We start from the raw sequence: 17,831 nt of genomic DNA, 5'->3' as shown, positions 1-17,831 counted from the left end.
TATAGTGCACAAAATTCTGACCAGGAGAGCCAAGATCAAAAAGTGGTTTGCTGTAGGAAATAATTCTACCAAAACGATATGGGAAGAGAAGTAATTTCAAGTGTTCAAGACATTAAATGCACAACTGACTCCAAACTGCCATTTAGTATGCTTTTGTGTTACAGGATATAAAAGCTACCCCCCATCTACGGAATGTTAAGCTGACACCCAAGACAATCAAAGCCTCCCGTATCCAATATCCCACTATTTTCTGGTTGTACCAAAAATAAACAACCAGCAAATGATTTCACCTCTTAAAAAAAAGCATTTACACTTAAAAAATGGGATGAGGTGGGATTCCCTCCTTTTTAAAAATGTTTCTAGAGCTACTAAAAAACTTGCATTTACAAAATAGTTGATAAAAATATTCCTCTGGATTGTACAAGAAGGGAAACAGGGACCACTGACAGGACTCGGTATGTGGTTATTAATCAGACTTGGCTTCTTTCTCTTCTGCTTCATCAGAGGCTGGGCTCTCCTCGTTTTTATTCTCTCCATTTTCTGCAGGTAAGTCTTCTTTAGTCTCCTGGTTGGCCACTTCGGCCTGTTTTCCCTTTGCTCCTCTTTTCCCTTTTGTTTGCACTTTTTTGTCTGAAGATTTATCCTTTCCCGCCGCCTTTTTTGGCTTCGTTTCCACTTTTGCAGGAGCCGGTTTAGCTAACAACCTCGCCGACCTCCTCTTGGGCTCCTCCTTCGCCGCCCCCTCGGCGGAGCTGACCTTCCTCTTGGGCATCGTGGCGACGGGGCGGGCGAGAGCCGGGTGCCTGAGGGCCGCGGCGCGCGGAGAGCCTTCGCGAAGCTGAGTAGCCTGACCGCTGCCGCTCCTCCCGCCGCCCGAGCTCTGTCCATTTCGAATACAGCAGTGTGTACATGACCTTCCCAAACTCCCTAACTACCCCTTCCCCCCAGCAACCGTAAGCTCATTCTCTAAGTCTGGGAGTTTCTTTCTGTTTTTGTAAGTAAGTTCATTTCTGTCATTTCTTTTCAGATAAAAGAATTTGAAAAGGAATAGATACATCACTTTGCTGTACACCTGAAACTAAAACAATACTGTTAATCAACTATGCTCCAAAGTAAAAGAAAAAAATAAAGCAAATTTAGTTTCATCTAGCTGAATCTTCATTTGTTTTTCCTCTCTCCTCCCTTTTCAACTCTCTCTCCTTGATATAAATTATTCAGCGTAGAATTTCTATTTACTTGTTTTCCTAGATACAAATGCTAACAAAATTAATAATAATAAAAAAGATTATGAAAACATCCATACTTCTCTAATTCAATATTTTTCTTTTTTCATTTGTTAGCAGTGAAGAGGTGAAGGGGAAGATGTCCAATATATATATTCGAGTGTCTGTGTGCCAGGCACTTTGCCTGGCACACCCTAAACACGGTTATTACAACAACCCTCAGAAGTAGGCATTGGCAAGCTTACTCATATTCCTAAAGAGGAAACTAAGGCTCAGGCAAGTAAGGTGACATGCTCACACAGCTAGTGAGTTCTCAAACTGGCATTTGAACTCAAGTCTGTCAGACTGTATAGTGAAACTGAGCTCAGGTTGTAGAGACTTAGAATGGGTTCACGATTACTGCCCAAGAGAGAGCTGAATCCCTTCAGAGAAACAAACTCCCCCGCAATTGTTCGGATCACAGAGCTGAGGAGCTTGCCAGCATCTCCAGGAGGAAGCCAGGCCTCTGAGGCAGTTGCTATGACGACTAGTTTTCTTATAATTATAGAACACGGTGGTGACACGACAAAGCTGCACAGACAATCACTTTGTTAGGACCTGTCTTCCTCTGACAGTTCCAGGAGCTTAAATATCATAATTTTTTTAAGTCCCATTTAAAATAATCATGCATTGCAGCAGCAGAGGCCCAGGGAGTGAGAAAGTCGAGGAGATTAACCCTCCTACTGTGTGAGAGGACCAGGAGGCAAGCCACACGGCAAGCCATGAGGAAAACAGCATTTCTCCCTTGGGAAGTGTTTGCTTCTCTTTTTCCTTTTGGATCAATGCTTTTAGGATTTGGCCAAACAGCGTATTTAAAGAGAAGAAAAAAAGAGAGCCAAAGAAAAATTGGCCTAATGCTTGGCAAATAACAGGGGTAGGCAGCAAAATTTTAGCATTCTAGTAAGCCGCTTTTCAGTTTAGTTTAATTTAGCCAATTCCCCATATGTGTAGGGTTTCCTGATCTGGAAGCTGATACAGACAAAAGGGCACACACACAAACATATATGCACATCACAGACAAACATACCCCTCTGAGCCAGAAAGCCTGACTGTACCTTATTAGCTGTGTGACGTTGAGCGTCTTAACTAACCTATCTGATCCTCAGTTTCCTTACCTGTACGTCAGAAACAATGCCTACTTCATGAGTTAAAGATAAAATGGAAAATGACTAGCAAACTACACAGCACATAATAAGAGCTCAATGAAATCAATTAAGTAAAAATAATAAATTTTTAAATCTTGTTTCACTTTCCATGAACATCTATCTTCCTTTTATTATCCCAGCAGGGGACGTGAGAAAACTTTATGAAGCCCTTCACTACTTTCAGCAATCCAACCAGGTATCACGGGAACTCTAGGTGAAGTCAATGTGCCATCTCAGGGGAGTGATGGGTGCAGGTAAGGCTGGGAGTCTGGGACTCCAGATGAGAAAGTGACTTGGGGAATCAAGGGTAAGTTTCAGAAGGAGGTGAGACCTGGTCTGAGTCACAAGGCAGAAAATGTAGGCAGTCGAGCCAGAGGAAACCGCATGGGCAAAGACCAGGAGAGGTGAAAGGAGAGGTGGTTTTGTAGAACTGAGAGAGGCCTGAAGCACTGAGAACAGGGAATGGCAGAGGGACGAGCAGCAGGGGCCACCTCTGGGGAGCCTGCAGTGCCAGCTAAAAGCTCACACTGTTGACCACAGGACGTGGGGGCCGCCGGGGATTTCTCAAGCAAGATCTGACGGTTGTCCTAACCACACAAAGGTGGAAAGGCAAAGGTGGGATGGAACTGGAAGGCCAAAAGCTGGCCTGGTGGAAAGGGTGGGAGAGGAGAAAGAGCTGAGCCACGGTGTTGAGACAGAGGGCCTAGTGAGATGCAGCCGGCTGTGGCTCCCCACTGAGGCCCGCCCTAGGTGGGAGCATTCCATCCACTGCGTGACCAACTTCCCAGAAATGAAACAGGAGGAGATTCACATTTCTAAAGCTTCTGTGGGGCTTATGTTGTCTCATTTTGTCCTCAGGCCAGGCCTATGGTGCAGACAGCATTGTCTTATTTTACAGCTTGGGAAATGCAGGTTCAGAGACATGAAATGACTCGCTGTTGTTCGTATAAACCCACAGTGCCAAACCTCCAACCCACGGAATTCCCCTTTTCTGTACTGCTCTTCACACAAGCGTGCTGGTTAACTGCCCTGGGCTCAGAAAGGAGGGTGATGCATGATTTAGTGTTTGCTCATTTCCATGGTATAAATATTCCACCAAAGCTTGGTTACATACTTCTAACAGTTTAACAACTGGTGTGCAGACTTTAAATCGGCCAACTCCCTCAGGAGTCCCACAGGAAATAAGAATATTCACTAAATTCTAGGAGTCTTCTATACCAAACTTACTAACAAGTAATTTGCTTTATTACAGCATTTATGTGCCAGTGTTTGAATCAATGAGAATGACAACCTGGCAATAACAGCAGCCCAGGCATGAGGCTCTGGAGTGGAGCTGTCACCGAGTCATCCAGGGCTTGCACGAGCCTCACACCCTGCGCACATTCCGCCTGAGACAGCACCACAGACGTTTTCTCTCCCAGGGAAATGTTTTGTTAAAAAAAAAAAAAAAAAAGCCACGTTCGCTTTTCAATTCTCAGTAATATATGTTTCTCAAGGTTACTCCAACAGTACAATTTCATGAGGCCAAGAGAAAGCACCCAGCCATAAACATAGGCTTGCGTCTTTGTTCTGATTTTCAATAAAGCCCTAGCCAGAAGTGCAATAATAAACATCAAATATTCTTGCAGCCTTTTTTTTCCCACCAAGCACTCACATGCAAATTCTCTTCATGCCAGATAATGACTCTGCTCCTAACCCAGCAGGCAGTGTTTTTAATAACTTACCTAAAGTGTTTCTCAAAATTAAAAAAAATAAGAGAGCAATAAAAACCAAGACAACAGATAATAAAGTAAAATCGCTTATCTCCATTTGCTGCTGTCAGCAAATATTAGAATCCCATCAATGGAAGGCAGCCCCTGGGATTTTGATAAAAAACTGGAAGAAGCAAATGGCAAAGCTATAAAAGAGGTCTCACCTCCCGGGGAATGTGATATCAGGAAGAGGACATCTATGAGAATGTGTCATCAGCAAGAAGCTTAGAAGCAAAGATATGGCCCCAATTTTAAATAAATATATTGAAAATGAGTCAGCCAGAGCTCTGGTGTTTATCAGCATGGAGTTCTTCCATCAACCATGGGGATATTTTGTTTGTTTATTCATTTACCTGCTCATTTATTAAAGATATCATTTGGTGCCTAGGTTGGCCAAGCATTCACTAGGCTTTTGGGGTGCAAAGATGAAGACAGTGGGAGACACAGCAGGTAAAGTTGATGCCAACACTGTGTCTCTGGAAGGTTATACAGCAGGTGTGGGAATCCCGAGGGGGAGGGACAGACTGCACATGGGTGGGCAGGCAAGCCTTCACAGGCAGGGCCATTTGAGTTGGGTGCTGAGGGGTGAGAAGGGAGTTTGCCCAATGGTGGATGCAGGTAAGGCAGTTTGGTTGGAAGAGACAGCATGAACAAAGATGGGGAGGCATACGACGTACGTTACGAGGAAAGGACCAGGACTTAGGGCAGGTGAGGGCACCTGTGGGAGGAGGCAAATGAGCAGGGCACCTGTGGAAGCCGTGGGATGGTTAGAAGGGCAGCAAATGCATCATGCATGTATGCATTAGGAAGAGTCTTCCTTTGGGGAGCGAGGAGAATGGGCAGGAGGGGGCTGAGAAAGGAGGCAGAGGGAGCTGGAAGGAGGCTGGGCCAGCAGATGATGAGTGGGACAGAGACCAGAGCAGAAAGCGTGGTGACCAGAGACTTGCAGGCGGGAGAGGGGTCTGGACTCTGCCGACTGTTAGACATGGCCACCCTCCTGGGGAGACTGGTTCTGGCATTCCACCGTGTAGTATTGGGGGGAAGGTGAGAAGAGTTGTGGCCTGAGACAGAGTGCCAACATCCCCAACCTTTGGCCAGAAGCGGAAGAGAAGAAGGAAAGAGGTGACTGGCAGCTCGGTGGGCTCAGCAGCAGCCCCTGGCTGTGATTCTCTGGTAGCCGGGCCCCCCTTCCCCTGGCGGCAGCTTCCCTCACCCCTTACACTCAGCCAAGGCCCTTGCTTCAGGCCTGTAAGTACAGCCTGGCTCCACAGCCTCCTGGGCATGGAACTCGGGAAAATGCCCAGCCTCTGTGAGCCTGTTTGCCTCACCTGCAACCAGGGTGACAATCTCACCAGCGGGCTATCTTACATAGTGCCAACCACAGGTCAGGCCGAAAGCAGAGCACAAGCCTCAGACGCTGAGTGGACCGACAAATGGATGGAACGCTAAGTCAGTATCCTGTAATATGAGTCCCGAGGCTTCAGCTGGGTATCTGTTTCTTTTTGTTTTATTGGTGTGCTGTCGCCGCTTGTTTTTAGCAATAGGCCACAGACACCAACCCTTTAAAAACTGCTAGCTTCTCACTTCTAATTCTCCCCACCACTTTTATGCTAATGTGCCCATCTGCCTAACAGGAATGATGAGGCCTGGCCCCTTTGCACTGATGCGTCCCTTGCATTCCGCATTCTCCCCACTGACTGTGCTCGGGGTCTGGTCTACAGGCACCCTCAGGATCTTTCCCCACATACCTGGACACCCTCCAGTCTGAGTGTGCCCAGGTCATAGCCACCAGGGGCAGGTTTTCTGTATCCTGACTCAGGATGTATTATCAGGGATGGACGCTGAGGCAGTCCCAAGACTGGGTGGGGCTCAAGCTGTAACACACCCGACACTCACTCTATACTATACCCCCTTCCGAGAACTGAGAACACACGAGTGGGCCACTGCCACCCTACCCTCCAGGGACCAGAGGCTGAAGGTACCAGAATAGCGCAGCACAGTAGTACGCATGACCCCCTTATGACCTGCAGAGCTCAGACCAGTCATCAGACTCGGAAGATCAGGGGAGGCATCTCAGAGGAGGTGCCCCTACAAGGACACAGACAAGAAGTTGGTTGGCATCTTCTTGTCTAAACCACACGTTTGCAAGCTCCTCCAGAGCAAGGCTTCGGTCTTGCCCGTCTGCGGGTCTCCCAGCAACACATCTAGTGCAGCCCAGTGCAAATTTGATAAAGACAAAAACAAAAGGGGAGAAAGGGCAGAAAGGGAGGAAGTCAGGCAAGCCACAGCTGGGCAGGGTGTCATTGAGGTATAGCAGAGAAAATGGGTTATGGAGCCATAGTTCTGGGTTCTTATTTGTCCTTAAATGTCCTTGCTGCATGGCCTTGCCAGACACTTCACTTCTTTGAGCATCAGTTTCCTCAACCATAAAATGGAGATAATAATAAGAGTGGTGATAATATAATAATAAAAGTGGTACTGATAATAATAAGAGTAGTAGTACATAAGGTTGTCGTCAACCTGAAAAGTGGATATAAAGGCATTTTTAACAAGTACTAGGATTATTCATGTTATAACTGATGTGTTGAGAAGTAGCTTACCAAAAAATACTGCCTGCATTCCCCAAGAGGCAAAGAGATGACTCCTGAGGTCACTGTAGAGAGCCAGAGGCAGCCCATGGGTTCTGACATTGAATTGGCTACTCTTAGAACAGTTCCTCCCAGAGAAGGCAATGGCAACCCACTCCAGTACTCTTGCCTGGCAAATCCCATGGACGGAGGAGCCTGGTAGGCTGCAGTCCATGGGGTTGCTGGGAGTCGGAAACGACTGAGCGACTTCACTTTCACTTTGCACTTTCGTGCATTGGAGGAGGAAATGGCAACCCACTCCAGCGTTCTTGCCTGGAGAATCCCAGGGACGGGGGAGCCTGGTGGGCTGCCGTCTCTGGTGTCGCACAGAGTCAGACACGACTGAAGCGACTTAGCAGCAGCAGCAGCAGCAGCAGAACAGTTCCTCCAGGTTTATCCAGTCACTTTCCCAGGAGGAAAAGCCAGGAAAGGGAGGACCAGGTCTGTCTCAACCAATTGTCAAAATCCAGCTAATTAGGCAGAAAACTTAAGAACCCAGGATGAAGGAAAGGGATCAGAACAGGAAGAGAATAAAATGATCATTCACTGAGAACTCGAGTGCTCCAAGAACTTACAGTTCGGGCTATCTCAAGACTGTGTCTCAGTTAATGGATGAGGAATCAAGAGCTCAGAGAGGTGAAGAGAATTCCCAAGGTCATGAAGCTAAGAGGTGACAGGGACATGACCTGAGTTGCCGGTGAATCTGGTCCCAAAGTACAGGTGTTCCCTAGAATACCTCTCCTCACGTTAGCACAGCTTCCAAATGCAAGACTCAAGTTTCTTCTCTCAGGTGAGCCTGGGGACAGACAGCTCCTTTCCCAGCAAAATCAGCTTCAGAAGAAACTCCAGCTCTCCGGACTAAGAAAGAAGGCGGGGCTTCTCTCTACATGCTCCCATCTTCTCAAAGAAGCCTGATGAACATTCTCGCAAGTCTGTGACCCTTGGCAATGACTGTAAGAGCCTTCATTTTTAAAAAAAAAAAAAATTCCAGGCGATTCTTTCAATCTTTCTCCATTCATCTCTCCCTCCCTGCTCTCTCCTCTCATTCTCTCTCAAGGTACAATTGTTATGAGCTGATCACCCCAGGTCAGATTTGAGCTGTGAAGTCACAAGCTGTTCCACTTCCTCGAAGGTACTGGGACTAAGGGTCAGATGCATCTTTGTCATCCCCATGGTTACTTCTGCCGTGGGTGATATCCTGGAGGGGGCGCCTGGCCATTGTTTATCAGCCTTATACTCTCTGAAATGAACTGGGAATTTTCTGACTTCAAGCTCCAGTTCCCTAGCCTCAATTTCCATCCTGAGCTCCAGACCAGTTACATCCAAGGGTGGCCAGACTGCCTCCTCCCCCACTCACCTCTCCCATGGTACCCGCACACCTTCCACTCAATGTGCTCCCCACTGTCCAGTCCCCCATCTCCCATCCAGTCAGCCAAGCCAAGCACCCAGAAGCTCCTGATGGAGCCTCTGATTCTCCAACCAGGAACAAGTCCTGCAAGTTCACCTCCGTAACAGCCCACCTGGATGCCTGAGTGCCCCTGCAGCTGACGCTCAGACCCTCAGACTCCTCTCAGTCACCACCAGCCTCCTCCTTAGACTGCAGCATCAACCATCACCCCAGTAGAAACATCCTCCATGTGGCCCAGGGGAAGCTCTCGTTAAGGAAGTGAAAAGCTGGTCAAATGGATGCTTGCAGCTTTACAAAAGCAAACAAATTTGCTCCATTCCTTCCATTTTGTTCCAAGTGGCAGGGCCCTCCACCCACACCAGTGCTGACAAAGGTCTGACCCCAAATCCCAGCACCCCTTTTTTTCCCACCCCCAGGACCAAATGAGTCCAGTTGTGGGGGGATGGGGGGCGGGCTTCCACAGGCCCTGATCCCTGATGAACTACTCATTTTTTCTTGGCTGACTCACTTCTGTTCTAACCCAGAGTTACCTATGGCAGGCCGCGTGGATGAACAGACAGTCCCGGCCACTTGCTAGTGGAGGAGCAGGTTGCAATGCTGCTCTGAGCTAAAGTTCCTCTTGAAAAAAAAAAAAGGGGACTATATCAGCCTCTCAGGGACCCATGGGCCTCATGATATGATATGATGTTTACCATATGATAAAACAGCCACATCACCGGAAGCTGCCAACAAAGAGGAAACAAAAATGAAACAACGTGATCCCAGCGCCGCTGCTGATGACACAGCCACAGACGACATTCTGAGACATTTCTTTCCTCTGTATACTTGTGGTTTTTTCATAGTTCCAATCATAGAAAACATACAATTTTAATCTCTGCTTTTTTCACTCAACCTCCTCTATAATAAGTATCTGCCCAAATTATCACATGCCTTCATAACCATCATTTTAAATGATTGCTAAATAAGGATTAATTTCATCAAAAACTGTAACACTCTATTTGGTAAAACGAGCAAAATTTTTAAATGTGTCTAATTTTTTATTGTACCAAGTCATGCTCTTGTAGAATTGGGAAAGTAAAAGAAAGAAGAAAATATCTCACGAGCCCGTAATTCAGAGTAAACTACTCACCCCGCAAAAGTGGTTCTTAAAAAATTGTTGAACTACTCCGTCCTATGCATGTGGTCTTACATATGGAATCATGAGAAAGTTGCTGAAAACCTAGCATTGTTTCCAATGCTTTGAGTTTACCAATAACACTGCAATAAACATTTGTGCTCATGAATCTGGACATATTTCTGATGATCTCTGCTGCTAGGAGGACAGGTCAGCTTCACTCCCTGGCCTGGTCCCCACACACTGTGTACCAAGACACTCCCACCCTCCTCTCATGGCTACCTGCTGGCTCTTGCAGGTAGGTACCTGCACGCAGTTCAGGCCAGGTCCAAGTTCACTTGGCCCATGCTGTGTGCCAGACATTAAAGCCACAGTCAGAAATAAAAGCAATCCTTGCCCTCTAAGAGGGGGTCAACATCTAGCGAAGTCCCACATGCTGGGGGATGTACACAGAGGTGCCGTGCTCCCTCCCAGGCTCACACACCCAGCTGCTCTAATGTAGATCGAATAGGGAAAAACACAGGGACAGAAACAGACCAGCATACGTACCCGCATACATACTCCAATCCCCAGACAAGCAACCAAGGACTGTTTTCACGTCCAAAGCCCCTGAGCCACAGTTGACATGAAATAGCTGCTATTAGTCATATACTTCTTCTGCTTTGCATGTATTCTGTACGTCATCCTCACAGTGACCTTCTGGTATTTCCCTCTGGTAAGTGAGGTTTACTGACTTGCTTGTGCTTCCCAAGTGGCTCAGTGGTTAAAGATTATTCACCTGCCAGTGCAGGAGATGCAGGAGACGTGGATTTGATCCCTGGGTCAGGAAGATCCCCTGGAGAAGGAAATGGCTGCCCACTCCAGTATTCCTGCCTGGGAAATTCCATGGACAGAGGAACCTGGAGGGCTACGGTCTATGGGGCTGCAAAGAGTCGGGCATGACTTGGCAACTAACAACAACTGACTTGCTTGTGGCCACATGGCTGGTATGAGGCAGAAACAAGAGCTCAAACCCTGCCAGGCTGCTCCAGCATCCTTCTACAGAACCACATATTCTACTGCCTCCATGGCAGATTTTGCCTCCAAAATATCTCTTAGGTCTCTAATCCACTCACCACCCTTCTCAAAGCCACTACTGGTGTTTGAACGTGGACAAATGCAGTAGCCCAGCAGTTTCCGCATGTTCCCTCTTGCCCACTACACTCTGTTAGTCATGTAAAAGCCAGTCTGCTTTTTCCAAAAACCAGCTGTAATCATGTCCTTCCTTTACCTGAAGTCCTTCTAGGGTGTCTTCATAAAAACCCAAATTCCTCCATACAGCATATGAGGCCTAGGATTGTCTGCCCTCTGCCTATTTCTCCTGCCTCCTCCCCACACCTCTCCTAGAGCCCAGATTCGCTGCCCTTATGCCTATTCAGTGTTGGGTCCAACTCCCCTCCAGCCTCAGGGCCCTAAGTCCTAAGTGACTTCCCCATGGTACTTTCCTGAGGTTCCTCCACACATCTTTGCAGAGCAGGTTTCATGGCTCCTTCGTGCAATTCATCACAGTGATATATACTCCTCAGTTCTCCTAGTGACCCCTCCACCAAGAAATAGAAATTCAATCATCTAGTTTTTACCACTAAGTCAACTTTTCTCTACCTTTGTTGTTTTCGTATTTGTTGCAATCAGCCACTGTCTACAATCTGCGTTTCTTTACACATTTCCATCACATTTCCTGGAGACTGTGATGGAAAGGCAGAGAGACAGGAACAGGATGTAAAAGAAGAAATGAGACACATTTAACAATTATCAAATTGTCTAAACATTTCGGGGCCAGAGAAAGGCTAATTCATCCTCAAGAGGCAGAGTTTTGTTATTTGACTAGACTCAGTGACTCATATGCAGTCTTTCTGTTACACATCAAGACACTGACCGTAAATTCGGCGATTTTCGGCACCCGGAACTTCCCTTTGTTCTTCTGTTCAGGCTGATATTCTGTTCTTGTCTTCACAATCACCTAAAATGATCAACCAGTGTTAGCACACATAAATACTTGGGAGAGTTTTCTCTTCCTTTTTTTTAGTAACTAGAATTAACTATATATTGCATAAAGATCAGAAAACACACACTTCCTCAAACACACACAAGAAAATTAAAAATTAAAATTACCCATAATATTTTCCCATTCCAACAGAGACAACCATAGGTGACAATTCTGGTCACACCTTTTCAGACGTTTTTACACGCACATATACGTGGGCTGCTGTCTCTGGGGTCGCACAGAGTCAGATACGACTGAAGCGACTTCGCAGCAGCAGATGTATTATATTGTATTTATGTATTAGCTATTTATACAAATATATTTTTGTGAAATGGACTGGCACTTCATTTTATCACACAACACTACACTAACATTTTTTTCCATGTAGACAAATATATGATTTCAGTTTGCCTTTTGATGTCCTTTAATATTTCATTGTATGTGTTACTACAATTACTCTAAGCAGTATTGACCGTTGAACATGTAGGGTGTTTCCACGGTTTGGATTATCTAAGTAAGTTATGATGAACATCTTGTAGCTAAACTTTTGCACATATACTTAATTCCAATTTAATTTGGAGACTTCCACAAAGCAAAATATAAAGGTCTATTGAATCTATTGTATCATCCTATTTTTCTGAAGTCTGAATATTTTGCAGAGGCGGCTAATATCTTTTCAAGATAAGCTGTCAACCTGCCAAGACATTTATGGAACTTCATCCCACTGTGTAGGCAAAGTGGAAGAAAAAAAGAAACTTGACAGATAATCAATAACTATTGCTGAGTGCCACAGTGTCATGGGGGGCACAGGAGCTGTCTGAGCCTTGGGGTCTCACCTGTAAAGTAAGGACAATGATCATAATAATAACCCCTATTTAACAAGATTGTTTTGAGGGTTAAATTAGATGATCATAGGCAAAATTTTTGGAATAATTTATTATGTGCCAGGGCTAGATCAAGCTCTCCATATACTTTATCCACAAACCACTACTATTTCCATTCTCCTGAAAGGGAAACTGAAGCAGAGAGCTGCCAAGTCACATATCCAAGGTAACACAGCTCAAAGGAAGCAATCTTCTAACTATGATCAGTCTTCTCATTAGAGCTTAAATTAACTGAATTTTCACTGAAAACTTTCACCCTGAGTTTTCCTAGAAATGACAGTCAAGTGTATGGACTCCTGCAAGAATTCTATGAAGAATGCTCTTTAAGGTCTCTGAGGCATACTGTGGACAAAATACAGCTCACAAAGGAAGGGGCAGGGGAGGAACTTCCATGATTGAACATCTCCTGTATGGCACTTAAATATGTTGGTTAGGAGGATCTGGGTCCCAACCCATGCAAAACACCGCTCCCTCCCTGACACACAGAATTCATCTGCAGATGTAAATTCTGTTGCTGTGGCCCACCCTCTTTCAATTCTGCTCCTCCAAACAATAAAAAGTGATCCCTGGCTTCCTTAAACTAAGAAATGATACAGTCAAACAAGGGTGAGGGATTTGGGGGGAGAATGGGGTTAGGGAATGTTCAATTTTTTTCCATCTCCTGCTCTAAAGAAGAAGAAAACAGAAGCCTCCTTGCCACAAGTAAAAAAAAAATATCCCTCATGCTTTGCAAATGTACCGTCCAGCAGACACTGAGCGCTTGCCAGGCACTATCTCATTTAACTCTGTGTTGTGGGGCAGATACTGACATTGTCAATATTGTAGGGAGGTGAAAGATTGCACAATGTGCTTGAATCCCAACTCTAGCGCTGAGCCTTCTGTGTCTTGGTTTTTTCATCCATTAAATGGGAAATAACCATAAGTTTTTAGGAGGCTTATGTGAGTCAATATAAGTCAAGCACTCACATCGTTTATTCAATAATAAATGTTTTTTTAAACACTGCCTCTGAGCGCTGCCAAATGTTTTTCCAATAGATGTCTGAAGCAGATGTAGCTTGGGCCTGGCTTGCACATGTCAACCTGTAGGTCCTCCCTATCCAGCCCTTACAGAACAACACAAGGAGTTCTCAAGAATGATGCTCTTCAAGCATGGTCTAAAAAGGGGGGCTTTCAAGGATGAATACCGTTTTCCTGAGTGGACAAGCCAAGACATTTTATGCAAAGTGAACCACACGGTTTAGGAAACAAAAGTGTGAAACAGCATGTAGCCTACGTGTTTGGATGCTTTGGTGTCACATGAACTTCAATGTATAAGTAAGAATTGAGAGCTAATATAACTACAAGAGCAAATGCAAAAGCACAGCTCATAGGCAGTGCTGTGTGCTTAGTCGCTCAGTCATGTCTGACTCTTTGCAACCCCATGGGCTGTAGCCCACCAGGCTCCTCTGCCCATGGGGATTCTCCAGGCAAGAATACTGGAGGGGGTCACCATGCCCTCCTCCAGAGCATCTTCCCAACCCAGGGATTGAACCCAGGTCTCCCACATGCAGGCAGATTCTTTACCGTCTGAGCTACCAGGGAAGCCCAAGAATACTGGAATGGGTAGCCTTTCCCTTCTCAAGTGACTAAGCACAGCACATCACATCCCTTTTCCTGGGGATCTTCCTGATCCAGGAATCAAACTGGGGTCTCCTGCATTGCAGGCAGATTCTTTACCAGCTGAGCTACCAGGGAAACCCTCTAGAGATGGCTGTGTGGCCTCCATAGGCTAGCTGTTTCTATTAGAAACTCACAATATTCTGGGAAGGGCCAAATGAAATATGCTGGTGTTTTGTGAACTTAAAAGATACTCTATAAATTGTAATCATTAAAAATTGTTGGGATAGTACTAGAAAAACTGGCAGGTTATGAAATGTATAGAATATTTAGATGTCTGACCATTTTCAAAAATATTTACAAACTGGGAATTATAGTTTCTTCTCCCAATTCTTCATGTTATATGTGTGTATATGCCTAATGTGTGCATGTATATATAAACATATTATAATACAACTCAGTGTCTATTTCTAAGCTTAGTAAATTTCCTGGTCAATGTGCTATGTAACCCATAAAACTTGGGGCAATAATTGCCTTTGCCTTTTATGCTAGACAGCATTCTAAGATAGTCCCCAAATTTCCCAGCCTATCCCCACCCCCATATAATCTCCTTCCTCAACAGTGTGGACAGGACCCATGAATATTATGGCACAGTCACTCCCATGAGTATGTTATGCTATCTAAAACTCCATCAGAGCAGACTGGAGAGAGATGCTCCTTCTGGCCTTCAAGTAAGTCAACATGTTGGAGAGGGCTATGCAGCCAATGCCTGAGGGTGGACTCTAGGAGCTGAAAATGACCCGGGCCGATAGTAAGGTCATGCAAGAAAATGGCACTTCAGTCCTACAACCACAAGTAACTGAATTCTGCCAATAACTGGCATGAGCTTGGAATAGGGCCCCAAGCATCAGGTAAAATGCAGCCCAGCTGAAACCTTGACTTCAGAACTGTGAGACCCTCCTGAGCAGACAACCCACCTAAATTGTGACTGGACTTCTGACCTATAAAAACCTGTGAGGTTTCTGACCTGTGAGGTGTTAAATTTGTATTGTTTTGAAGTACTAAAGCTTTGGTAACTGGTTACATAAAAACAGAAAAACCAAAATTCCTCCCCACATTATCAAGTCCATCTCAACAATCTCTTAACTAGACTTATTCATTTCTAGATCCTTAGCCATCAGACTCATCTCAAGCATCACACATCAAATGTCAAGAAGTATTTGCCACTTAGTCTTCTCCTCTGCCCTTCTATTTTATAGACATCTTTCTCAAAACTTCTCAAAGAGTTCTAGACCATATATATCATTCCATTTAATTTAAAAGACCTCACGCAGCAGTCAACATGTTGAGACAGGAACAAAGCTAAACAAATATTACTGCTGAAATAAGACAATGAATAACCATTACAGGCATATCATTCTGCTATAAATGCCATAATAAATATTTTGTGGTTGTTTCTCTAGCATCCATTCCCTTCTTCAATCAAAAGCCCCTAGTCCTCCTTTTAAGAGCCCTGTCCTATGTAACAGCCATGTGGTTTGGTGGAATTGTTGCCTTCCTTGAGGGCAGGGATGGTCCCTAATTAAGTTAGGCCAATCAGAACATACTGTTCTATTGATCACAAAATTTGATTGACTCAGAGATGCACATGTTATCCAATTTGGATCAAAGTATATGAGACGGTTGGGAACACAGAGCCATTGGAGTCTATTCAATGGGGTTCCAGACCGGGCAATGGAGCAGGTAAATGAGCTCAACAAGAAGGGCAACGAGGCCCTGAGAGCTGGCAACACTGACGATGCGCTACAGTGCTACTCTGAAGCCATTAAGTTAGACCCCCAGAACCATGTGCTCCACAGCAATCGCTCAGCGACCTATGCCAAGAAAGGAGACTACCAGAAGGCTTATGAGGACAGCTGCAAAACCGCTGACCTAAAGCCTGACTGGGGCAAGGGCTATTCACGAAAAGCAGCAGCTCTTGAATTCTTAAACCAATTTGAAGAAGCCAAGCAAATCTATGAGGAGGGTTTAAAACATGAAGCAAAGAATCCTCAGTTCAAAGAAGGTTTACAGAATATGGAGGCCCGGTTGGCAGAAAGGAAATTCATGAACCCTTTCAACATGCCTAATCTGTACCAGAAGTTGGAGAGTGGTCCCAGGACCAAGACTCTGCTTGCAGATCCTACCTACCGGGAACTGATCGAGCAGCTGCAGAACAAGCCCTCCAACCTGGGCACGAAACTGCAAGATCCCTAGATCATGACTACTCTTAGCATCCTGCTCGGAGTTAATCTGGGCAGTATGGAGGAAGAGGAGGAAGTTGCAACACCTCTGCCACCACCTCCCCCCAAAAAGGAGACAAAACCAGAGCCAATGGAAGAAGATCTTCCAGAGAATAAGAAGCAGACGCTGAAAGAAAAAGAGCTGGGGAATGAAGCCTATAAGAAGAAGATCTTTGACACAGCCTTGAAGCGCTACGACAGAGCCAAGGACCTGGATCCCACCAACATGACTCACATAACCCACCAAGCAGCCGTGTACTTCGAGAAGGGTGACTATGGTCAATGCTGGGAGCTTAGTGAGGAGGCCATTGAAGTGGGGCAAGAAAACCGAGAAGACTACCGACAGATTGCCAAAGCTTATGCACGAATTGGCAACTCTTATTTCAAAGAAGAAAAGTACAAGGATGCCATCCATTTCTATAACAAGTCTCTGGCAGAGCACCGAACCCCAGTTGTGGTCAAGAAATGCCAACAGGCAGAGAAAATCTTGAAGGAGCAAGAGCGGCTGGCCTACATAAATCCTGACCTGGCCTTGGAGGAGAAGAACAAAGGCAATGAGTGTTTTCAGAAAGGGGACTACTCCTAGGCCATGAAGCACTACAGAAAAGCCATCAAACGGAACCCCAAAGATGCCAAACTGTACAGCAACCGAGCTGCCTGCTTCACCAAGCTCCTGGAGTTCCAGCTGGCGCTCAAGGACTGTGAGGAGTGGAGCCAACCTTTATCAAGGGTTATACCCGGAAAGCCACCACCCTGGAGGTGATGAAGGACTACACGAAAGCCATGGCTGTCTACCAGAAAGCACTCGACCTGGACTCCAACTGTAAGGAGGCCACAGATGGTTACCAGCGCTGCATGATGGCCCAGTACAACCAACACAACAGCCCTGAAGATGTGAAGCGGTGGGCCATGGCCAACCCGGAGGTGTAGCAAATAATGAGTGACCCAGAAATGTGGCTCATCCTGGAACAGATGCAGAAGGACCCGCAGGCACTCAGCGAACACTTAAAGAATCCTGGGATAGCACAGAAAATCCAGAAGCTGATGGATGTGAGTCTAATAGCCATCCGGTGATGACTTGCTCATCATCCCCTTCCCTTCGCCCTCATGTGGAAAGAGGAGCTGGGACCGTGCCAGGCAGCACGGAGCAGAAGGAAGAGAAGGGGAGACAAGCGAACAGCATATCTATATGTTTATACAGACCTACATGGAAGATTCAGAGACTTACACTCGTGTATTCGTGCAGCTGCTGCCTCTGGGCCCTCCCAGCACACACATGGCCCTTCCCCTGCCCCCCAGTCGCTGTCTCAGCTGCTCTCCCATAGTTGGTTATTTTTTATTTGGGGCAGTGGGCTTGTATGGGGAGGGGAGGGTGTTCTTCCCAAACTCAGGTCCCAACTGTCTTCATTCACATTGTTAACTCCACGTCCTCTTCTCCAATAAAACAAGCCAGTCAGGTGTCGTTACATAAAAAAAATGGATATGAGGCAATACTGACTGGAAACTTGGGGGAAGACGCCTCCTTGCTCTTTACGAGTGCTCCTTAAAGAGCACGGTCTTCCTCTGGACTGTATAGTGAGGACCTCATTCTGAAACTGTTGATGCATTTGTTGCTACTATGAGGAGGAGCCAGGATGAGGTCAAAGGCAGCATATAAAAGAGGACAGAGTCAAGAGGAACCCGGAGAAATGGATGTGAGCCCTGATGACATCCTGCCCTCTGGATCATACCTTGCCTGA

The 17,831-nt window shown here is 45.8% G+C and overlaps 1 protein-coding gene and 2 pseudogenes across 2 annotated transcripts in view; 1 reads left to right on the top strand and 2 right to left on the bottom strand.

Annotated features, from left to right (window-relative positions):
- LOC104998393 (neuron-specific protein family member 2) overlaps positions 1–17,831 on the bottom strand; it is a 69,129-nt gene that overhangs the window by 39,234 nt on the left and 12,064 nt on the right. The window contains exon 2 of the mRNA XM_010853524.1: positions 11,223–11,306. Within this exon, the coding sequence (XP_010851826.1) occupies positions 11,223–11,306 (84 nt within the window). The remainder of the gene's footprint in view (positions 1–11,222; positions 11,307–17,831) is intronic.
- On the bottom strand, positions 7–902 carry LOC104998391 (annotated as a pseudogene). The gene has a single exon (XR_826454.1). The product of XR_826454.1 is annotated as a non-histone chromosomal protein HMG-14 pseudogene (transcript).
- LOC104998392 lies at positions 15,545–17,166 on the top strand (annotated as a pseudogene).

Source organism: Bison bison, unplaced genomic scaffold, assembly GCF_000754665.1.
Source record: "Bison bison bison isolate TAMUID 2011002044 unplaced genomic scaffold, Bison_UMD1.0 scf7180017864329, whole genome shotgun sequence".
Taxonomy (NCBI): domain Eukaryota; kingdom Metazoa; phylum Chordata; class Mammalia; order Artiodactyla; family Bovidae; genus Bison; species Bison bison.
This window is presented reverse-complemented; position numbering and strand designations above follow the sequence as displayed.